The sequence below is a fragment of the Lupinus angustifolius genome, chromosome LG20, assembly GCF_001865875.1.
Source record: "Lupinus angustifolius cultivar Tanjil chromosome LG20, LupAngTanjil_v1.0, whole genome shotgun sequence".
In the NCBI taxonomy this organism is placed as follows: Eukaryota; Viridiplantae; Streptophyta; class Magnoliopsida; order Fabales; family Fabaceae; genus Lupinus; species Lupinus angustifolius.
In genome coordinates, this window is record NC_032028.1 from 9,918,167 (window position 1) to 9,943,845 (window position 25,679).

The window sequence follows — 25,679 nt, forward strand, 5'->3', positions numbered from 1 at the left end:
GACTCATGGTCAGTGGCTCTTTTATCCATCCAACTCTGCACTCCAACTGAAAGCATTCAATGATTCAGACTGGGCAACTTGCATAGATTCAATGAGATCTATTTTTGGATTTTGTGTTTTTCTTTAGAACTCATTAATTTAATAGAAATCAAATAAACAAACCACAATGGCTAGATTGTCCTTTGAAGTAGAGTATAGAGCACTTGTTGCCACTGCTTGTGAACTTCAATGGCTGACGTTTCTGCTTGGCAGTTTTTCCATCTCTTTCATCAAACTTTCTTTCTCTATTGTGACAACAATTCAGCTATATTGCAACTAACTCTACGTTTCATGGACACATTAAACACATAAAGATAGATTGTCATGTTGTTCGAAAGAGACTTCAAGCTCCTCTTTTCCACTTGTTTCCTATTCCAAGTAAAGAACAACCTGATGATCCCTTCACCAAAGCCTTGGATACTTCAACTTTCTCTTATCTTCTTCCCAAGCTGGGAGTTTTGAACATTTACTCTCCAGCTTGAGGGGGGATATTATATGAGATGACTTATTTATTGATTAAATTTATAATAGGAATGATGTAATCTTTTTCATTTCATTCTTTCCTTTTTCAGTATTTAGTTAGTAACTAACAAAACTGCTTCTTTCCTCGCTTATGGCATTTGTCTTGTATATAACTTGTTGATTAAGGGTTGGTGAATCAATCATCAATTACTCAAAACCAATATGATTAACAAATTTAATGACAATAACATGCTTAATACAATTTTAAAAAAACATTAAAAAGAAGGGAGATAGTAGTTACTTAATATGTGTACATAACCCTTCGACAACTATAGTTATCTATTACTTTATTACCTACAGCTATTGGGAGAGAAAAATTATGTTGAGTCATCAAAAAGCTCACAACTGTCCAGAGGAGAGAATGTATGTATTTTATTTTGTATAAAGGAAAGTGCATCACAAATTATTTTTCTATTTATATTAACGCAGATGTGGAAACAAATTCAAGAGCGTCATGACTGAGAATAATTATTCATCAAGAAACGCTGATAATCATGCGAAGTTAATCCAACAATGATTTTAATCTCAATATTTTGTCAACCAAGTAGATCTAATATATATATATATATATATATATATATAAACGTTTCAGCTAAGTTCTGGAAATAAGGGGTTTGAATTATGATATATAGTTCTTTAAGTTGCTCGTGTCTCACAATATAAAGTTTAATCAAAATTTTGGTAGAATTCAGTTTAATAAATGTTTCTCACCGAATTCAACGTACATGATAACCCTCTATATTGTTAATTTATATGTTACAAATTTAATGTCTTTTATATTATATAATTATTGCTTTAATTGAATAAGATTAGTAGACGTTGCTTTTTATTCACGAAATTGAATGATAGAAGTGTAAGCAAAAGTAGAAAATTAACAATAAAAGATAGACAGAAAGAAAAGAAATAGACTAAATAAATGATGGAGACTTAGCCAACAATGACCCACTCTACATCCTCAACTACACGACCATGTAATGAAAGGAACAAAAAGACTTAAGGAGAAGAAGAAAATGATGCACGACCATGCCCCCTCATTATTATGGCAGTAGTTTATATTGGTTTCTAGGTGAAATCTTCTAAACTTATCACCAAGATCTTGGTGTTTCCACATTAAGTTTATTTTAGTTATAAGGTAGGGATGAGCATGGGTCGGACAAGGCTTGTTTTTTACCCGATCCTAAATGTTGATCATTTTTTGAACATGGATTTGACCTTAAATTCGAAGCTAACTCAGTCCTAAATATTGACAGGGTCAGCCAATGAACTCAAACCTGACCATATATCTGATTAAATATAATGCATATCCCTTTTAAATAAAATCTTCTCATTATTATTTATTAATGAATATATAATTTGACATATGAAATTATGTGTATATATATTGTTAATCGTGTATATATGATAAAAATTAGAAAATCAATGATATTTTTTACCAAAGAGATGTCATTATTATATATAAAATTTAATAGAGACACATACACACAAACATAATAAATGAGTAACCATGAAACGAGTTTAGGTTGGGTCATGTTTGTCCCCTACCCAATCCTAAATATTGATTGAATCTAATTTTTAAACTTAAAGTTAACTCTAGACCCGATGAGATCCGACCTTGTTTGGACATGATCATGATCGGGCCAAACTGGGTAAATGAATATAGTTGGGTTCTGCTCACCTATGGACCTTAGGTCTTTTTTATCATATTATCTTTATGGTTTTTTTTTCTCTCTTACTTTTATTTCATTAATCTCATTTATGTTTTTCCATCGAAAGGTTCAAGGGACGCCTTTGGCTTTTGCAGTTTCCTGGAATTCTTTAGGGATATAAAATATATATCTGGATCTTTCTCATCTTTCTTTAGAGTTGGTTGCACTCGAAACTTTCAAACACAATCCAAACTAATTATAATGCAACAATCCTCATGGAGTTGATAATCAAAGTTTCAATGTTCAATATTACTTGCTACATTAGTGTACTTGCCTATATGAAGTAGTTAGCTTCTCTTAGACGGACAACAAAAAATTGAGAGGATAATCATAAAAAAGCCCAATATTTTGTAGAGTACTTAATTTAAAAGTAAGTTTTTTAAACTTACTTATCATCCTAACTATCAATTCTAAATATATCTGCTACTCACTAGTTCAAACAATTGGATTTCCCTAGAATTGGTGGCTAAGATTATGAGTAAATTTAAAAAACTTACTCTAATAAGTGGATCTCCACTCTATTCTTTATATGTAAAACTTTGTATGGGATGGAGAATGGAGAAATTATGGTTTGAACCTACGTAATTAATGACACACACAAAGAAAAAATTGAACCTACATAATTAATTTGTAACATTAAAATTTGAACCTACATAATTAGTTTCACAGATATCGGTGCATAATTAACATCATAACACATAAGAAAATGAAAAATTTTAATGGTACAAATTTTTAATTATTTTTAAATTAAATAATTTAAGAATCATCAGGTTCCTGGTATCGGAGAGTCTAGGTAATCATGTTCTTAAAAACACACCCATTATTTTGTAAAAAATTTATACCACCAATCATCATCAATTGCGTGACGGTTGCTAGCTTGCTACTAATAGCATGGTATATAAAATTTTGTGATCAGGAGGGCGTGACAGTTGCTACTAATTGTGTTGTCTGCAGTAAACCAATGGACACTTCAGCTCACTTGTTTCTTGTTTGTCCAATTACGCAGGCAACCTTGTCTTTTGTCTTCAGTTGGGTTTGTTTGTCTCTTCCTTTATCATTCTCTCTGTTGGATTTGTATACTTATGGGATATCTTTTATATTATATGGTTGTTAGATTGGATTAAACTTCTATTTCTATAACTAAAAAAGGATTTGATTAAGGTTAGGTTTTAGGTTTGGTTTCTAATATGGAGAATTTAAACATTTTGTTTTCGGACTGGTGTTAGTGTCTATCTGCTTGCTTTTCTCGTGTTAGTTAAAGGTATTGTAATAAATGTGTGTATGTAACTTGTGATTTTTGATTTAGTCAATAAACTATTTAAGTTGTTTACTAAATAATAATTGAAGGGAGTTTATATTTTTTTTAAAGTGAGCTTGTAGTATTTGTAAGTTATTTTAAAAAAAAAACAGTATTTAGAAAGTGAAAATAGTTTCCAATAATTCTTTATCAATTTTACTATTCAAAATTCTAGAAAATTATATTAATTACTATCAATTAAAAAAGTTATTATTTTTTATTTTTTATTTTCTTACCTTATCTCCAGATAAATAAAATATTGTATATCAATTATAAATAAAATATTAAAATGATTGATTGAAAATTCTGATTTTAAATTTTATTATATATTTAAATGCTCCAATTACTAATTATATAATTAATAATTAACTATGTAAATATTGCATGTACTTTTTATTCATTTTTTAAATTTAAATATAAAATTATAATATATTTCATAGAGATGTGAGACATAAAGTTGGTATGGAGGTTCAAATCCTCCCCTTAAAATATATTTTATTATAAAAATGTAAGTTATAATATGTGGGGATGTTGGATTCATAGATTAGATTTTTCTCCTAAAAATATTGTTGTTTCTAATTTTATTGTTTGATCAAACTTTTTTATTTTATACTCGTTCAATAATTATATCTATCACATTTTTCTTAAAATTAATTCTATTTATTCTTTATCATAAAATATAAATAAAGGTATTTTTATCCAAAATCAAAGGTTCCATAATGATATTTGAATCTGTATAAATTAACCATAAAACAATTATGAAACGGATTAATTGCTCTATACAATTTATGGCACGTGATGCTGCTCTGTCTATTTCACATGAAGGGCAAGGAGTCAGAGTGATATATGATTATATATTAGAAGTCAACAACACCTGTAACATACAATAAAAACTTAGAAAGTGACTACAACGTGCTTAAAAAAGTGACGACAACGTGTTTCAAACAAAATGTTTTTGCACAATAGAATTGATGCTGACTACTGAAGAAGACAATCGAGGACAAAAAACGTGGAATTTAAAGTTCACCCGAAAACAAATCTTGAATCTCATATGGGCCTCATGGTTATTTTTTAAAGGACTTCATAGTTATTTTTTAAAAAGGGCTTAGTAGTTATTTATCTTAGTTTCCCATATCTTCTTATTGTATAGTTATGAAACAAATTCTTATGAGAAATGTCTAATTGTCCCTTATAACAATTGCCATAAACAAATCCTTATTTATAATGTGTAGTTGTTATTGCCTTAAACAAATCCTTATTTATAATGTGTAGTTGTTCCTTCTAATTATTGTCATTTATGGATATTGAATATTTAACCTTTGATCTAGTATATTATTTATGAATTTAATGATGTTTTACACCATTGTACCAATTTAGTTGATATCCTAGTTTCTTTCCTAAAAATAGAATCGGGAAGAAAGCTAACATTATTATAATTTGAAATATTGTAAGCTAGTCATCATATATCTAACAGGTTTATTATAAATCACTCCAAAGTTAAGAATTGGAATTAAGAAATAAATACACATTGAACTAATTAAATTCTTAAGAAGATGGCATAGACATGGATTTAAAGATGGAAATGCATAGAGTGAAGGTGAAAAGAGGTGATCAACCTTCACCTTGAATGAATAGAAGACAAAGATAAAGAAGAATCATGACTTTGATATGAATATACCTCAGAAAACTTTTATTATGAAAAAGAGAAAAAGAGAAGAAAAACATAAACTTTCCCAAACTGGAAAACGAGTACAACAAAAAATAGAAATAACGGCTAGAAGTTACTAAGAAAGGAAAGATTGAAAAACTAAGTAAAAGAGCACTAAGCTTTTAATCTAATTGTTAAGCTATTAATCTGATTGAGTCTTCTCATTGCTGGAATCATGATTCAACATACACCCACAAGCTGGAATGTGGATATTAGACATTCCAAGCTTGGAAATGAATCGGTTGAAAGAGCCTTTACGTAAAGCTTTGGTTAGGCAATATGGCAAGTGGTTTTCTGTAGAGATAGGAAGGAGATGAACTTCACCATCTTGAACTCTTTCTTGAATGGAATGGCAATCAATTTTCATATGTTTTGTCCTTTCATGGAACACGGGATTGACAGCATTGTGAAGTGCAGATTGGTTGTCACAATAGAGCATGATGGGAGTGACATGAGAAATTTGTAAGTCAGGAAGGAGATAACTTAGCCACCTTGCTTCACAACTACCCAATGCCAAAGCACGATACTCAGCTTCTACAAAGGATCTGGACATTATCTTTTGCCTCTTACTTTTCAAAGAGATCAAGGCATTATTAATGAAGAAACAAAATCTTGTGATTGACCTTCTCGTATCAACACAAGACCACCAATCAGAGTCACTAAAACTAGTTAATTTTGTTGTGTTTTGGGTTTGAAAGAACATACCCTATCCAGGAGCATTTTTGAGGTATTTGACAATTCTCAGACTAGCTTCATAGTGCATATCAGTGGGATTTGCAAGGAATTGACTTAAGTGGCTCAATGAATATGAGATGTCAGGTCTTGTGTGAGTGAGGTAGATCAATCTTCCCATTAGCCTTCTGTATTTTCAAGGATCAGTGAGGGGATAACCATAGTTACCATATAATTTTGTATTAGGATCCATAGGAGTTGAGCAAGGTTTGGAACCAAGAAGTCCATTATCTCTTAGAAGATTCAATGTGTATTTTCTTTGGCATATGTTGATTTCTCTTGCTGCTCTAGCCACTTCTATTCCAAGGAAGTACTTCAACTCGCCCAAGTCCTTGATGCTGAACTGCTTGTTCATAAAAAAATTAAGTTGGGTAATCTCTTTCAAGTCATTTCCTGCAACCATTAAGTCATCAACATATACAAGAACTGCAGTAAAACTGCTATTAATAGATTTTGTAAATAAAGAATAATCAACCTTGGATTGAGTGCACCCAAATTTAGTCAAGATGGTGGTGAGTTTTGCATTCCACTACATGTTGGCTTGCTTTAAACCATAGAGAGATTTTTCTAGCTTGACACCAATGTTGAATCTTGAATAGATAGATCTAAAGGGAGTTTCATGTAAACTTCTTTCAATAAATCTCCATGCAAAAAGGTTGTGTTTACATCCATTTGATGGATATGCTAATTGTTGATTGTAGATATAGCCAACATGGTTCTAATTGTTGTTATTTTAACAACAAGACTAAATGTTTCGAAGTAATCAAGTTCAACTGTTTGGGTGTAGCCTTTAGCAACTAGCCTAGCTTTGTATTTGTCTATGGTTTCATCAGAGTTTTGCTTAACCTTAAATACCCACTTGCAGCTTATAGCTTTCTTATCTTTAGGGAGTTTGGTGAGGACCCAAGTGTGGTTATCATTGAGGGCTTTCAGTTCACTATTTATAGCCAATCTACATTGCTCATACTTTATAGCCTCTTCATAGGAGTAAGGCTCAATATGAGTATTTATGTTCAGGACAAAATGTCTGAATCTGTTGGAGAGTTTATCATAGTACATGTAATCAGAAAGAGGATGTTTGATGCTATGTTCATTCAAGGTTGATGCCACTAAGGATAAGAGACAATGGTAATCTTGCAGAATTGATGGTGGTCCTTTAATTCTGGTGGATCTTATAATGTTATGTTCAGGCTCATCATGAGGACTCGTATCATATATATGCTCATTATCAACATTATATGGAATATGGTTCTCAACTTCATTCTGCATCAACTCAGTATTAACATCATTCATATCAACAATAATCTCAATTTGAGTAGGATAATAAAAAAAAATGATCACAAGACATGTAGGGAGTAGTAGGCAAAGAGAATTCATTTTCATTTTTTTTGTTTAGAGAGTCAGAAGCAAAAAGGAAAGCATGCTTATAAAAGACAACATTTCTACTGATAAATGTCTCTCTATTATTTACATCATAAACTATATATCCTTTTGTACCAGTCTTATAACCAAGGAAAATACATTTTCGAGACCTAGGATCTAGTTTCTTTCTGTAACCAACAAGAGTATAAGCAAAGCATAAGCATCCAAACACCTTAAGAATTATCAAATTGGGATCATGCTTAAACAATATTCGGTGTGGTGATTTTTGAGACAAGTATAGACTAGGTTGTCTATTAATAAGATATACAACATGATTAATAGAAAAACTCCAAAAGCATTTTGGATGGGAGAATTGGAATAGAAGAGATCTAGCTACTTCTAAGATATGTTGGTGTTTCTTTTCAACTATTACATTTTTTTGGGGAGTTTCAACATAAGTGGTTTCATGTGAAATCCATTTTAAGGCATATAATTCAGTGAGCTTGAACTCAAGGCCATTATCACTCCTAATACATTTTGTCTTGATGCCAAATTGTGTCTCAACAAAGTTAACAAAAGCTTTTAAAAGAGCAAAGGACTTAGATTTGAGTTTCATAAGATAAATCCAAGTATGCCTCGATTTGTCATCCATTATAGTTAAAAAATATCTATGTCCACCTATAGAAGGGACATATAGAGGACCCCATATGTCAACATAAATAAGATCAAAAGCATTCAAGATTCATAAACAGTTTGTTGGAATGGTAGTTTCTTTTGTTTAGCATAAAAGCAAGTTTCACAAGGATCAAAAGATGGTTTTAAGGTGATGAAAGGAAACTATTTTTGCTTAGTTATCAATCTAGCATGAGATAAGTGTCCTAACCTTTTATGTTATATATCATTTTTTTAAGAATTGAACTGATTTATACATGGAACATTGCTAATCAAACTACTATCAATCTAGCATGTATAATCTTTTCCTAATCTCAGCTGCACCAATCATCCTCAAGGTATTTTGTTCCTGGATCAAACATTTTATCTTTGAGAAAACCAACTCACAATTTAGAGACATAGTTAGTTTCGAAACAGGTATGATATTGAATTTAAAACTAAGTATATAAAGAACATTTGAAAGATGGAAGTCATTAGAGAACAAAACAGTTCCTGAAACAGCAGCAATAACATCAATGACATTGGGTAATTTCACATGGATGGAAGCTATTTGTCTAAAAGATTGGAAGTTTAACATTGAGAAGCATACAAGATATGTTGCTCCAGTGTCAAGTATTCAATCTTTTGATATGGATAAAGTGTGAGGAGTATGTGATATACCTGATGGATTTGACCTGATTTGGTTAGTAATGTGCAAAGGTTGAGTATTATTTTGTTTCACCAAGGTCAAGATTGCTTGATGCTGATATGGAGTGAAGGGCATTGATCCTGAATCTTTTTGGTTTTGTTCAGCATCATTACTAGAATTGGTATTATCTTCTTCATTGCTCATAATATTGTTGACATTATTATTGTTTTTGAAGCTTGTAGGATATCCATGTTTTATGTAGCAAACATCTACTGTATGTCCATATCTGTTGCACTAGGTGCAGATTCTTGCATTATTACCTCTGCCAAAATAACTTCTTCCTCTTCCTGAGTTGCTTGAAGTGGAACCTCGAAATCCTCTTCCCCTAGTCCTTCCTCTACCAAATGATTCTTTTGTATTGCTAGTCAAGATTTTGGGTTCTTCATAAGGGGTATTCAGTTGCCTTTCTTGTTGAACAAGGAGGGAAAATGCTTTATTTATGTCAGGCGACGGTTCCATGTGCATGATTTGATATCTCATAGCGGAATATTGTTCATTCAATCCCTTTAAAAATCTTATAACATAGTCATTTTCTTATATGCCTTCACAACATGAACCACAATACTCTTGCACATGAATTCACACATACAGGTTGGGATAGGTCTAAAGTTGTTCAACTCTTGCCATAGGCATTTTAACTGAGTGTAGTTAGCATCAATTGAGAGGTTGTCTTGTCTTAAGTTGTAGAGATCTTCTTGCACTTCACATATGTGAAATATGTCCCCTTGATAGTATATTTCCTTGAGGTCGCTGCATACTTCAAATGTTGTTTCTAACCAAAGAACACTCTCAGCTATGGATGGATCTACTGATTGATTGATTGATCAAGGACAGAACTAAGGTGTGTATCTGTTCCAAGTAGTAAATACAGGGTCATAATTAGGAGGTTTTGATAAACTACCATCAATGAATTGAAGTTTATTCTTAGTCTTTAATGTCATTGTCATGGCTTTTGACCAAGAATGGTAGTTTCCTCCTTTCAGGAGCACAGATACCAGAGTAGAACTAGGGTTCTCGTTGGGGTGTATGAAGTAAGGACTAGATGGATCACTTAGGACATTGGTAGCCATTGAAGAATCTTGAAATGAGGCTTGGAGCGAAAGTGATGGGAGGAAGAAGAAGAAGATGTGAGAGAAAGGAAAGCACAGTAGAGCTTACAGCTCTGATACCATCTTAAGAAGATGGCATAGACATGGATTTAATGATGGAAATGCAAAGAGTGAAAGTGAGAAGAGGTGATCAACCTTCACCTTGAATGAATAAGAAAGAGAAGACAAAGATAAAGAAGAATCAAAACTTTGATATGAATATACCTCAGAAAACGTTTATTATGAATGTTTGGCTTTCAATGGAAGTAAAAGCCAAATATATACCAATGGTTCAAAACAGAAAAAAAAGAAGAAAAACAAAAACTTTCCCAAACTGGAAAACGGGTACAACAGAAAACAAAAATAACATCTAGAAGTTACTAAGAAATGAAAGATTGAAAAACTAAGTAAAAGAACACTAAGTTTTTGATCTAATTGCTAAGCTATTGATCTGATTGAGTCTTCTCCTAGCTGAAATCATGATTCAACATAAATGTTATGTTTTATAAGTAAACTAGCAAGTTACCCATGCATTTGCACGGGACGATATTTTTTGCGGCATGATTAAGAACACATATTACATGTGCATTTATGATTAAGAAAATGTATGTTGCTCGTGCATTCGCATGGTTAAAACCATACATGTTACCAATGCATTCATATTGTTAAAAATTATTAATTATATATAAAATCATACGGTCAAACCATACGGTTTAACTGTTTAAATCGGATAAACTTAATATGGGTCATCTAATGGTTTAACATGATATAGTTAGTAGTATCCTATTAATCAAAAAATCATCAATAAATTTATAATTTCATTATTATTTGATTCTAAAATAAGATTAATATAAAAATAAATATTATTTAACTCTAAAATAACTACAAACAATATGTTATGATTCATATTATTATTATTATTATTTTAATATCTATTACCTATATAATAATAAAAACTCTCTCATGACATGTGTCAATCTCTCAAACCATCATGACATGTGTCAACCTCTCATCAAAACTAAAGGTCCCTTCATGACACGTGTCAATCTCTCAATGACATGTGTCAATCTCTCAAGAACTCCCTCATGACATGTGTCAATCTCTCAAGCCTTCATGACATGTGATTTATTTAAAAATAAAAGGAATATGATTACCTATGCAATATTAAAATATAATGTTACTATAGCAATATTAAAATATAATGAGAGATTGACACATGTCATGAGGGAGTTCTTGAGAGATTGACACATGTCATGAAGGGGCCTTTAGTTTTGATGAGAGGTTGACACATGTCACATGATGGCTTGAGAGATTGACACATGTCATGAGGGAGTTTTTTTTATTATATAGGTAATAGATTAAATGTTACAATATTGCTGATAGTTTTTCTGTTGAAAAAAATGAGATATAAAAAATAATAATTAGAATAAAAAGTCCATAATTGTCATATTATTCGGAAACGTTTTTTTAAGATGATAGGCAATGTTCTGGATAATAACTAATATTTTAGTTTCTTATCAGCAATCAACAATGCATTATACAATATTTACATTTATATAATTAGTTAATAAAAAATTGGACACCAAACACACAGTCACCTTATACAATATTTACTTTTATATCCCCAGGGAAATAGACTTTTGCTTGAAAATTATTATTTATATTATATATCTAAATAATAATTTAAATTAATTATTTATATTTACTCATATATTATTAACACTAGCGTGTTGATATGCATTGTCGTGCCTGTCAACCCGCTTTCCTATCGTTTGTAATGTATAGTTTGTATTTTATAAATTCAAATATAATTTTTTGCGCTAAATTTACGGTTGAATTTATTCAATTGGTCTACTATTCAATTTTTTAAATACACTTTTAAAATAAGAAGATAATAAGGATAAAATAAGAAAATAATATTATATAGTTTTTTGTAGAAATAAAAAGATATTGAGTGCAAAATAGGAAAACACAAATTACACCATGATGGGTGATTATTTTGTGTTTTCCCTTTATTAATAGTATAAAAGTATAGATAAATACTCTATCGTAATGTAATGTGATTATCATAAATATTCTAGAAATGTTTGAGATGGTGGTACATCGTTCTTTACAAGAATATCTTCTGTATTTTTTATCCTTTATAAAAACAATACACATTGAAGCAATTTAAAATGTTGGAACTTATGGCTAATTGAATATGTATGCACCATTAACACATTATCTGTTATAGATTTACATAAATATTCTCTGCATTATTTTTTTGTTTCTTAATTTTTATTTTGTCATTCTTATGTGGTTTGATTGGAATCATTTGGCTGTTGTTATGCCTCAATGTTAGATCCGTTTAAAATTTGTAGCAGTATTGGTAACATTCAAGATTATGTTAGTAACCGCAAATAACAATGTACATAACTTTTAATCTTTAATGATCCATGGGAGAGATCATTTTTTTGTCCACAAAGTGTGTCATTTATTATGATTGGTTGAAAAATATATATTTAAGTTAAAAGTTTAATGATAAAGTATTTTTTGACTAATCACAACAAGTGATATATAAGTGAGAATGGAGTATCTCCTTGTATAAGGAGATAAGCTATCTCCTCCTGCCAGTGAAATCATGACATGTGTCATATTTCATCATTTTCAATAAAAATATTTTAAAAAATAAACAAAATAACACACATGTCACATTTTTACTGGTTAGATGATATAAATTATCTCCTTATATAAGAAGATACATTATTCTCATATAAGTGATATATAGAATGACACACTTTGTGTGAAAGAAGATGTAGTTGAAAACACATTGCAAGTTATGGTGATTGAAGGTGGATAGTTGTCAAGCCTGGCCCTCTTAAGCCAGAAGGGTGATCTCTCAGAGCCCATAATGAAAAAAGGCCTACTTCCTCTATTTAATCTACTTTTCCTTCAATCTTTTAGTAGTGCTTCTTGCCCTCAATTTAGAAAAGCAATTTGTTTAATTTTTTTTTAAAATTGCGAAGTTCACGTGCCCCAATTTATTTTGGATTGTAAAGTTTATCATTTGATCTCCTTTCATTTTTTTATTTATATTTTCAACAAACCATCATTCACCTAAATGTGAAACTTACCCATTTCTTTCACCAACCATGCTATGTGTGGAGCTATCTCTTGTTCTTTTCTCTTCCAATTATTTCAATTTTAATTGCCAATGTATAGACCCACCACTATGTAACAAATTCATCTTGGGCTTTCCATTTTGCAACAAATTCATCTTGGGCTTTCAATTTTGCAACAAATTAAATTTTTTATTTGTTTTGGAGATGGGATGTAAATTTGCTTCTTTCTATTGAATTGTTTTTCAAATAAAAAAATAGATCCTTTTTGATACATTTAGGGCTTCTTATTTTAATTTTCTAAAGTCTCATTTTTGTAGCACCAGAATTGATGATAATAATGGTTGGAAATGATGGCAGTTCGGGTTATTGATAACAACACATATTAATGGCACCACATGATAGCAGTTGGGAACTTGGGATTGTTGATAACATGGCCTTCAGACCTTAATGATATTGGTTACAAGTAACTTGGTAAAAAATGATTAAAAAGTTAAAGGAAAATGGTATATTCCTCCACTAAATTTTCTTACTCACCAAAAAGTGATATATGTCATAAGATGGTACTTTATTATTTAATGATTTGTTTGTAAATGATATATATCATTTTCGTATGAGTAGGAAAATTAGTATGAGAATTTAGTAGGAGAATATAACATTACTCAATGTTAAGAGTTATGCGAAATCAATAAACAAAACCATAGATTAACTACCATAGGGTTATTCTAACTTAACTAGAGATCTCCAATCTCAAGCTCTAGAAATGCAGTTTGCATTTTGTAGAGAAAATTTTGCCGTCCATTGTAGTTCCACTCAACCTGCACTAGATTTACCCTGGTTGGTGGAGAATACAAAAAAATCTGTAGTTAACATGGAGCTGATTTTTGTATAGATTTTTTTTTTAATTTTAGATTAAGAGCGTTATATATTATTTTATAAATATGAGAATTAAAAAAAATCTCGTAATTGGTTGAGGCACTATTTTTATCTTCTGCTTAATTAATTGTTTTTAGAAATATAACTAATTCAAATTGGCTTAAAAGTCCACAATCATATTGTACTCTTGTATTTTTATTATGTTTCCTTCTCGTTTCTGTGTGCTGATGGCTTGAAGTATATATGTGCCTTTGTGTATTCCTTGTTAGTTCAAACCTAGTTAACACTTACTCGAAACTAACCACATTATAGATAAGAACCAAATTTACCAAATAATTAATCTTTGCTTTATCACGCCTCCATCAAACGGATATAATATTACTTGAGCTAAATAAGACAGTAAACCTCCCCTAGGTAAAACAAAATAAGGAGAAATATTTGAATGGAGATCTGAAATCTTCATACATCAATGATAAATATAATAAAGAAAAAATAATAATAATAATCATAATATTAATTAAGATTTAAATTTTATAATTAACATGATATATTTTCAATGACGTGAAACATCAAATGAAACAAGATCTAGAAGAACATATTTCTATTCAAATATATTATCCTTATTATCTTAGATTATGTACGCTCCACCACATTCCCCTTGTTGAACTTTGACCCCAGTTCTTCCTTCGTAGAGATGGTCATTGTTCATGAATATTATAAGATGGTCTTCCTTTCATACATCCATATTGCATGCTCAACATAATATATTCTCCCACACGAATCTTAAATAAATATAGAGTAAATTATAATAATACAAATAAATTTTGGTAAAATTATATAAATTATTTCTCATTTTTTGCACATATATAAATCACATATCACTTATATACATCATTACATTGACTACCCCGACATAAGATATGAGTGTAATCTTTTATACAAAAATGAGTGATGAATCTAAATTAAACTATAAGAATGTCAGGATAATTTACTATTTAATTAATTATATATTATCTACGATAGATTGATCATATGTAAATTTATATAGAGAATTTGTTTATGAAATCAATCATTTCTTTTGTGTATTCAAACAACATCTCATTAGAATTATTGATACATTTTTTGATTAACCAAAATGAGTTTTTGCAATTTACTATGTTTGTGTTTCAGTTTGTATTGTGTATCACTAATCATCTAGGAAATCATAATGAGATAAGTTTTGATTCATATTGCGTATTGAAGTTTAACTTATTTACACTAGTCCTATCTTTTTATTTAAAATATTACATTTTCGTAGACAATCACTATAATATATATATATATATGGCTAGAGGAAAAGTAGCACATGAGATCCAACACATGAAGTAAGATTGGTCATTATCTAGTGTGAAAAATGATGGAATTGGGCCAATTACATTACTCCATGTTGTTAGCGTTGGAGATTTGGGGACAATCACTAAGATGGACATGACCATTATTATCACGCACAATTATTGTACTAAATTGGTGTTTGTCGTGTTGAAAATGAAGGGGAACAATCATTGAAGGTTATATTTGACCCAATGTTATAAAAACCAAACTGTACTGGTCAGTTCAACAAGTAAATCGATTCCTATATGAGAATGGTAGATCAATTATACCGCTTATGCAATTATACTAGTTAAAACTGGGTAAATTGTTTATCTCTGTTGGTTTTCATTTAAAATTTATTGGTCATGTTGATTGGTTTTCAATTAAAATTGTTTTTTATGATAGTGACTTAATTTAACCAAAACATTGTAATGGAGTATCAAGTACACGATTACTACATTTGTTTATACTTTTAAAATATTGACTACCACCTAATCACACATTTTATTTTAACAAATATTGTAAATAAAATTATTTAATAGAGAAGTTTTTATCACTTCAATAAAAAATCTTCTAGCTACTTCCTTTAATTATGCATTGCAAGACTTTATTGTATTGTCGTACAAGGAAAGCTTAACCATCTAAACATGTGGGGGTTTTGCCCCATTGTTTATTAGATGAGGATCCTCTCCAAAGAGAGAATCACATACAAAACTAAAGGAAAGTTATAAGATATAACACTTTTATCATTTAGATATAATATTATTTATACAGACTTGTATTATTCAGCATTTTATGACGGCAAGAAAAAGTAAATGTCATCAAAGTATATAAGAGCCAACATTTGGAACTTAACAAGCCATCTGTGAGGAATTTGGACTCATCGAAAAAGCTTCATCCCAAGCATATTTGAAGGTGACTGGTTGCTTGTAGATAGGTTTACCATAATTAATGAGACAATAATCAGTGCCAGAGTATGTCAAAATATTAGGGTCAACTGGTTCAACTGTTTTATATCCACGACAGTTTAATATCACTTGACTTTGACCACAATGGCAGTTGTTGGTAACAGTCACAAGCCACTCTGGCTTTCCTTGAATTTTAACTCCTGTCTTAGATTTCTTTACAGATAGATCCCCCAAGGAGCATGGTTTACAATAGCCTGGAAAAAATGGGAAGAAAGTTATAATATAAGAAACGTACATAATGAAAATGATGTCCAAGTTATGCACAAGAACTTTTTTTGGTTTCAATTTAAACATGAGAAGAAAACATTACCTTGAAAAATAAGGCCAAGGAAGAAGAGAAATATGCTTATACTCTTAATGGTGACAACCATTTCTAATAGTATGAAGGCTAGTTTCTATTGTTGAGTATTTGCTTTGGCAAGGTGAAAGTATGTTGCGCTATATATAGGTAAATTAAGGAGTTGGAAGAATAGTCAATTTCATAACAAAAGATATAAAGGTAAACTATGTATTAGAGTATAATTTGATTGATAGGATATTATCTTATATAAAATATAGTTACTTTCATTTTATTTGAATTTATCTATATTTTATATTTATCTTATTAGTTATTTTTTGGTTTTATTATTCTTCCATTTGTTTTACATGTATAATAAATTATTTTAACTAGTTCATATTTGAGTTTGACCAATATTTTACCATTTTAAACTTCTGCATGGTATTAGAATGATTTTATTCTCCATGACCTATTTGGTCACTATTCCGCTACCAAGGTGTGAAAATTTTGAAAATCTGATTAGTCTTCTCGCTTTGTCATCTCACATTCTCATTTGTATTCATTCATTTTTTCTTATTCAACCTAGCATTTCCAATTTTCCTTCACCAGTCATTCAAATAAGCTAATATCAACATTCTCCAATATAGTGATTCAATTTCTTGATTTTATATGTATATTTGTTTTCATTTCCATTGACAGTCATTTTGGTGGTTCATTATCTCTTAGAGATGAATTATATTAGCAACGATTTGTTTTCTCATCAATGATAATTTCGATGGTGATTATATCAATATTCTCTTCCCGTCGATAATAATTTTGGTAGTGCTTAATTTCTCATTCACAAATTTTGAAAGAAGTTATTTATTTTTCATCAACGGTCATTTTGATGGTGATTATACCATTGTGTTCTATTCTCACCAACATTCATTTTGGAGGTATTTTTCTCTTAATAAGGAATTATGTAAGTGATGACTTTCTCGTTAACGATTATTCTGATGGTGATTATATTAATGGTTTCTCTTTCCATTGATTATTATTTCAGTGGTCCATTTCTCCCTGTTGACAAATTATATAATTTGTGAGTTCTTTTCTCATTCTCGATGATCATTTGTGGTGATTTTACTATAGATTTCACAATTAAAACATATTTCTAACGACTTTGTGGAACCATATAAAACACAATTAAGGAATTATTTGTAACAAGCTTAAAGCTTATTAAGCTAGCTTTAGGGGGCATGTTAGAGTGTATTTGGATTGATAAGACATTATCTTAGCTAAGAATTAGTCAATTTCATTCAATTTATTTTATAATTTATGTTTATCTTATTAGTTATTATTTTGGTTTATTATTTTATCGCTTGTAATAACTTTTTAATATATAGTAATTTATTTGGATTAATTATAAACTATAAAATTACTGCTAGAAGAATGGACTTGGTTAGTAGAAATATAAGTCAAATTAAGAATTTAGTCAAATCTATTTGGATAGAAAAAAGGAGTTAGCATATTTATAAAATTAGTCCAAAATGGTTTAGAATGGCCAAAATAGGAAAAAACATCATTTCCATTTTCTTTACCATTTTTTGGGTACATAAAGTGATAGTAAAGATTGACCGAAATGGTAAAGATTGTTGTTATTCCTTTTTTGTGTGTGAAAAGTTAAAAACTCAAAATGTTGGTCACAAATATTAAATGTGAGTCCAATTAATTTTTTTAGTATTTTTATTACCCCTGACATGGAGTGTATTGACTCACATTCCCAACATTGGATACTAGTTTGGGTTTTTATCCTTTCAAAGAACAAATTGGTACAACAAATATTTTTAAGGAAAAGGGTGAATATTCGCACTAAAAATAAATAAAACAAATAAGGAAACAAAAAAATGAACATGCCCAACACAGTCGTCGTTATGAAGCGTCACATGGCATCATTGTAGTGTAGACTCTTCAGCATCGGTACAAAAAGCGAAGGAGTCAACGGTGACATTTGGAGGAAAAGCAACACATCAGATCCAACATATGAAGTAAGATTGATCGTTATCTAACCTGTAAAAGGATGAATTTGGGCCAATCACACAACTCCATGTTGCAAGCATTGGTGATTTGGGGATATTCACTAAGATGGATGAGACCATTATTGTCGGGTACAATTATTGCACCAAAATAGTGTGAGTCATACTGAAAACGAAGGGAAACAAGCGTGAAAGTCTACATTTAATGTAATGTTGTAAAAATCGAAGCGTACTTGTCGGTTCAACTGGTAAACCAGTCCCTATGCCATAACGATAGATCAATCATACCGCTCGCAATCATACATGTCAAAACTGGCTAAAATCGTTCATACCAGCTGATTTTCATTTAAACCGTATCGGTCATGTCATCTGGTTTTTGTTTAAAATTATATTTTTTTATGCTGACTTAATTTTACTAAATTGGTGATATGGAGGACCAAATACATGATCACTATCTTTGTTTATACTTCTAAAATATTGTTTACCACCAAGCCACACTTTTTGTTTTAACAAATGTTGTAAATAAAATTATTTATTACACTTTTATTAATTTGTGAATATTAATGTTAGTATAATAAATATGTAGATCTAACTTCACCAGCATGTAGTTTAGCACCATACGAATACCTCAACTACTTTGATAAAAGATTATGTCTTAATAATACTTGTTTAACGTGATGCGAAGGTTAAGGATTCATCTAGTAAGGGATTAGAGATGACAAAAGGATATACACTTGTGTGTACATGTAAAAATAATCGCAGTAGGCACCCACTATAATAGCTTATGAATGTAGACCAATAACATGATGCCCACCCGACTAGTACCCAAAAATACATAAATTTATTTTGTAATGAATATTTTCTATATATAATTCTTTTATTAATTTGAGATTATAATATATTTTATTATGATTTAATAATGAATTATAATGGTTGAAATATAATGATGAATCTATCACATATCACATTTTAAATCCAGTAATAATTATTTATATATATTGATTATAATAAAATATATTACATATAATTAAAGGTCAACATTTGTTGGGTACTCGTAGATTCCAGTAAGAATTGACTCGGTTAGCAAAAATAAAAGTTAAACTAAGAAGTTAGTCAAATGTATTCTGAAAGCAAAAAAATAAGGAATTCGAACATTTATCAAATTAGTCCAAAATGGTCTTGAACGATCAAAACATACGAAGGAAGGAAAACAAAAATATCATTACCAGTTTTTGGTAAAGAACATGATGGTAAAGATTGACCAAAATGGTAAAGATTGTTGTTATACCTTTTTTGATCCCTGGAAAAATTAAAAACCCAAAATGGTCGTCATAAATATCAAATGTCAGTTCAATTACTTTTTTTAGCATTTTTATGACCCGACATATACTATATTGACTTGCATTTACATTTTTGCAGTGATAGTTTGAGTTTTTAATTTTTCGGAGATCAAATTAGTACACATGAAAAATTTTATGGACGAAGGTGGACATTCAATCTTAAAATAATTAAAACAAAAAAAAACATGCCCAACACACGGCCGTTTTATGTAGCGCCATGTGGCATCATTGTAGTTCAGATTCTTCAGCATGATACGGAAAGCGAAGGAGTCAACGATTATGGCTAGAGGAAAAGTAGCACATGAGATCCAACACATGAAGTAAGATTGGTCATTATCTAGTGTGAAAAATGATGGAATTGGGCCAATTACATTACTCCATGTTGTTAGCGTTGGAGATTTGGGGACAATCACTAAGATGGACATGACCATTATTATCACGCACAATTATTGTACTAAATTGGTGTTTGTCGTGTTGAAAATGAAGGGGAACAATCATTGAAGGTTATATTTGACCCAATGTTATAAAAACCAAACTGTACTGGTCAGTTCAACAAGTAAATCGATTCCTATATGAGAATGGTAGATCAATTATACCGCTTATGCAATTATACTAGTTAAAACTGGGTAAATTGTTTATCTCTGTTGGTTTTCATTTAAAATTTATTGGTCATGTTGATTGGTTTTCAATTAAAATTGTTTTTTATGATAGTGACTTAATTTAACCAAAACATTGTAATGGAGTATCAAGTACACGATTACTACATTTGTTTATACTTTTAAAATATTGACTACCACCTAATCACACATTTTATTTTAACAAATATTGTAAATAAAATTATTTAATAGAGAAGTTTTTATCACTTCAATAAAAAATCTTCTAGCTACTTCCTTTAATTATGCATTGCAAGACTTTATTGTATTGTCGTACAAGGAAAGCTTAACCATCTAAACATGTGGGGGTTTTGCCCCATTGTTTATTAGATGAGGATCCTCTCCAAAGAGAGAATCACATACAAAACTAAAGGAAAGTTATAAGATATAACACTTTTATCATTTAGATATAATATTATTTATACAGACTTGTATTATTCAGCATTTTATGACGGCAAGAAAAAGTAAATGTCATCAAAGTATATAAGAGCCAACATTTGGAACTTAACAAGCCATCTGTGAGGAATTTGGACTCATCGAAAAAGCTTCATCCCAAGCATATTTGAAGGTGACTGGTTGCTTGTAGATAGGTTTACCATAATTAATGAGACAATAATCAGTGCCAGAGTATGTCAAAATATTAGGGTCAACTGGTTCAACTGTTTTATATCCACGACAGTTTAATATCACTTGACTTTGACCACAATGGCAGTTGTTGGTAACAGTCACAAGCCACTCTGGCTTTCCTTGAATTTTAACTCCTGTCTTAGATTTCTTTACAGATAGATCCCCCAAGGAGCATGGTTTACAATAGCCTGGAAAAAATGGGAAGAAAGTTATAATATAAGAAACGTACATAATGAAAATGATGTCCAAGTTATGCACAAGAACTTTTTTTGGTTTCAATTTAAACATGAGAAGAAAACATTACCTTGAAAAATAAGGCCAAGGAAGAAGAGAAATATGCTTATACTCTTAATGGTGACAACCATTTCTAATAGTATGAAGGCTAGTTTCTATTGTTGAGTATTTGCTTTGGCAAGGTGAAAGTATGTTGCGCTATATATAGGTAAATTAAGGAGTTGGAAGAATAGTCAATTTCATAACAAAAGATATAAAGGTAAACTATGTATTAGAGTATAATTTGATTGATAGGATATTATCTTATATAAAATATAGTTACTTTCATTTTATTTGAATTTATCTATATTTTATATTTATCTTATTAGTTATTTTTTGGTTTTATTATTCTTCCATTTGTTTTACATGTATAATAAATTATTTTAACTAGTTCATATTTGAGTTTGACCAATATTTTACCATTTTAAACTTCTGCATGGTATTAGAATGATTTTATTCTCCATGACCTATTTGGTCACTATTCCGCTACCAAGGTGTGAAAATTTTGAAAATCTGATTAGTCTTCTCGCTTTGTCATCTCACATTCTCATTTGTATTCATTCATTTTTTCTTATTCAACCTAGCATTTCCAATTTTCCTTCACCAGTCATTCAAATAAGCTAATATCAACATTCTCCAATATAGTGATTCAATTTCTTGATTTTATATGTATATTTGTTTTCATTTCCATTGACAGTCATTTTGGTGGTTCATTATCTCTTAGAGATGAATTATATTAGCAACGATTTGTTTTCTCATCAATGATAATTTCGATGGTGATTATATCAATATTCTCTTCCCGTCGATAATAATTTTGGTAGTGCTTAATTTCTCATTCACAAATTTTGAAAGAAGTTATTTATTTTTCATCAACGGTCATTTTGATGGTGATTATACCATTGTGTTCTATTCTCACCAACATTCATTTTGGAGGTATTTTTCTCTTAATAAGGAATTATGTAAGTGATGACTTTCTCGTTAACGATTATTCTGATGGTGATTATATTAATGGTTTCTCTTTCCATTGATTATTATTTCAGTGGTCCATTTCTCCCTGTTGACAAATTATATAATTTGTGAGTTCTTTTCTCATTCTCGATGATCATTTGTGGTGATTTTACTATAGATTTCACAATTAAAACATATTTCTAACGACTTTGTGGAACCATATAAAACACAATTAAGGAATTATTTGTAACAAGCTTAAAGCTTATTAAGCTAGCTTTAGGGGGCATGTTAGAGTGTATTTGGATTGATAAGACATTATCTTAGCTAAGAATTAGTCAATTTCATTCAATTTATTTTATAATTTATGTTTATCTTATTAGTTATTATTTTGGTTTATTATTTTATCGCTTGTAATAACTTTTTAATATATAGTAATTTATTTGGATTAATTATAAACTATAAAATTACTGCTAGAAGAATGGACTTGGTTAGTAGAAATATAAGTCAAATTAAGAATTTAGTCAAATCTATTTGGATAGAAAAAAGGAGTTAGCATATTTATAAAATTAGTCCAAAATGGTTTAGAATGGCCAAAATAGGAAAAAACATCATTTCCATTTTCTTTACCATTTTTTGGGTACATAAAGTGATAGTAAAGATTGACCGAAATGGTAAAGATTGTTGTTATTCCTTTTTTGTGTGTGAAAAGTTAAAAACTCAAAATGTTGGTCACAAATATTAAATGTGAGTCCAATTAATTTTTTTAGTATTTTTATTACCCCTGACATGGAGTGTATTGACTCACATTCCCAACATTGGATACTAGTTTGGGTTTTTATCCTTTCAAAGAACAAATTGGTACAACAAATATTTTTAAGGAAAAGGGTGAATATTCGCACTAAAAATAAATAAAACAAATAAGGAAACAAAAAAATGAACATGCCCAACACAGTCGTCGTTATGAAGCGTCACATGGCATCATTGTAGTGTAGACTCTTCAGCATCGGTACAAAAAGCGAAGGAGTCAACGGTGACATTTGGAGGAAAAGCAACACATCAGATCCAACATATGAAGTAAGATTGATCGTTATCTAACCTGTAAAAGGATGAATTTGGGCCAATCACACAACTCCATGTTGCAAGCATTGGTGATTTGGGGATATTCACTAAGATGGATGAGACCATTATTGTCGGGTACAATTATTGCACCAAAATAGTGTGAGTCATACTGAAAACGAAGGGAAACAAGCGTGAAAGTCTACATTTAATGTAATGTTGTAAAAATCGAAGCGTACTTGTCGGTTCAACTGGTAAACCAGTCCCTATGCCATAACGATAGATCAATCATACCGCTCGCAATCATACATGTCAAAACTGGCTAAAATCGTTCATACCAGCTGATTTTCATTTAAACCGTATCGGTCATGTCATCTGGTTTTTGTTTAAAATTATATTTTTTTATGCTGACTTAATTTTACTAAATTGGTGATATGGAGGACCAAATACATGATCACTATCTTTGTTTATACTTCTAAAATATTGTTTACCACCAAGCCACACTTTTTGTTTTAACAAATGTTGTAAATAAAATTATTTATTACACTTTTATTAATTTGTGAATATTAATGTTAGTATAATAAATATGTAGATCTAACTTCACCAGCATGTAGTTTAGCACCATACGAATACCTCAACTACTTTGATAAAAGATTATGTCTTAATAATACTTGTTTAACGTGATGCGAAGGTTAAGGATTCATCTAGTAAGGGATTAGAGATGACAAAAGGATATACACTTGTGTGTACATGTAAAAATAATCGCAGTAGGCACCCACTATAATAGCTTATGAATGTAGACCAATAACATGATGCCCACCCGACTAGTACCCAAAAATACATAAATTTATTTTGTAATGAATATTTTCTATATATAATTCTTTTATTAATTTGAGATTATAATATATTTTATTATGATTTAATAATGAATTATAATGGTTGAAATATAATGATGAATCTATCACATATCACATTTTAAATCCAGTAATAATTATTTATATATATTGATTATAATAAAATATATTACATATAATTAAAGGTCAACATTTGTTGGGTACTCGTAGATTCCAGTAAGAATTGACTCGGTTAGCAAAAATAAAAGTTAAACTAAGAAGTTAGTCAAATGTATTCTGAAAGCAAAAAAATAAGGAATTCGAACATTTATCAAATTAGTCCAAAATGGTCTTGAACGATCAAAACATACGAAGGAAGGAAAACAAAAATATCATTACCAGTTTTTGGTAAAGAACATGATGGTAAAGATTGACCAAAATGGTAAAGATTGTTGTTATACCTTTTTTGATCCCTGGAAAAATTAAAAACCCAAAATGGTCGTCATAAATATCAAATGTCAGTTCAATTACTTTTTTTAGCATTTTTATGACCCGACATATACTATATTGACTTGCATTTACATTTTTGCAGTGATAGTTTGAGTTTTTAATTTTTCGGAGATCAAATTAGTACACATGAAAAATTTTATGGACGAAGGTGGACATTCAATCTTAAAATAATTAAAACAAAAAAAAACATGCCCAACACACGGCCGTTTTATGTAGCGCCATGTGGCATCATTGTAGTTCAGATTCTTCAGCATGATACGGAAAGCGAAGGAGTCAACGATTATGGCTAGAGGAAAAGTAGCACATGAGATCCAACACATGAAGTAAGATTGGTCATTATCTAGTGTGAAAAATGATGGAATTGGGCCAATTACATTACTCCATGTTGTTAGCGTTGGAGATTTGGGGACAATCACTAAGATGGACATGACCATTATTATCACGCACAATTATTGTACTAAATTGGTGTTTGTCGTGTTGAAAATGAAGGGGAACAATCATTGAAGGTTATATTTGACCCAATGTTATAAAAACCAAACTGTACTGGTCAGTTCAACAAGTAAATCGATTCCTATATGAGAATGGTAGATCAATTATACCGCTTATGCAATTATACTAGTTAAAACTGGGTAAATTGTTTATCTCTGTTGGTTTTCATTTAAAATTTATTGGTCATGTTGATTGGTTTTCAATTAAAATTGTTTTTTATGATAGTGACTTAATTTAACCAAAACATTGTAATGGAGTATCAAGTACACGATTACTACATTTGTTTATACTTTTAAAATATTGACTACCACCTAATCACACATTTTATTTTAACAAATATTGTAAATAAAATTATTTAATAGAGAAGTTTTTATCACTTCAATAAAAAATCTTCTAGCTACTTCCTTTAATTATGCATTGCAAGACTTTATTGTATTGTCGTACAAGGAAAGCTTAACCATCTAAACATGTGGGGGTTTTGCCCCATTGTTTATTAGATGAGGATCCTCTCCAAAGAGAGAATCACATACAAAACTAAAGGAAAGTTATAAGATA

At 30.1% G+C, this 25,679-nt stretch overlaps 2 protein-coding genes across 2 annotated transcripts; both read right to left on the minus strand.

Moving 5' to 3' along the window:
• LOC109335715 lies at positions 15,874-16,525 on the minus strand. Its single transcript, XM_019571865.1, has 2 exons — positions 16,417-16,525; positions 15,874-16,300 (listed from the first exon to the last, which is right to left on the minus strand). The coding sequence occupies exons 1-2, from the start codon at positions 16,475-16,477 to the stop codon at positions 15,990-15,992; spliced, it is 372 nt and encodes a 123-aa protein (XP_019427410.1). The 5' UTR covers positions 16,478-16,525; the 3' UTR covers positions 15,874-15,989.
• LOC109335719 lies at positions 20,777-21,428 on the minus strand. The gene is made up of 2 exons (XM_019571868.1): positions 21,320-21,428; positions 20,777-21,203 (listed from the first exon to the last, which is right to left on the minus strand). Exons 1-2 carry the CDS (start codon positions 21,378-21,380, stop codon positions 20,893-20,895), a joined length of 372 nt encoding a protein of 123 aa, XP_019427413.1. The 5' UTR covers positions 21,381-21,428; the 3' UTR covers positions 20,777-20,892.

What these genes read in the sequence shown, in the direction of transcription:
- LOC109335715 (XM_019571865.1), bottom strand. Translation starts at nt 16,477, where the DNA reads ATGGTTGTCACCATTAAGAGTATAAGCATATTTCTCTTCTTCCTTGGC. An exon ending in CCTTGGCCTTATTTTTCAAG is followed by an intron (nt 16,301 to 16,416) that starts GTAATGTTTTCT and finishes CATTTTTTCCAG; the next exon opens with GCTATTGTAAACCATGCTCC.
- LOC109335719 (XM_019571868.1), bottom strand. Translation starts at nt 21,380, where the DNA reads ATGGTTGTCACCATTAAGAGTATAAGCATATTTCTCTTCTTCCTTGGC. An exon ending in CCTTGGCCTTATTTTTCAAG is followed by an intron (nt 21,204 to 21,319) that starts GTAATGTTTTCT and finishes CATTTTTTCCAG; the next exon opens with GCTATTGTAAACCATGCTCC.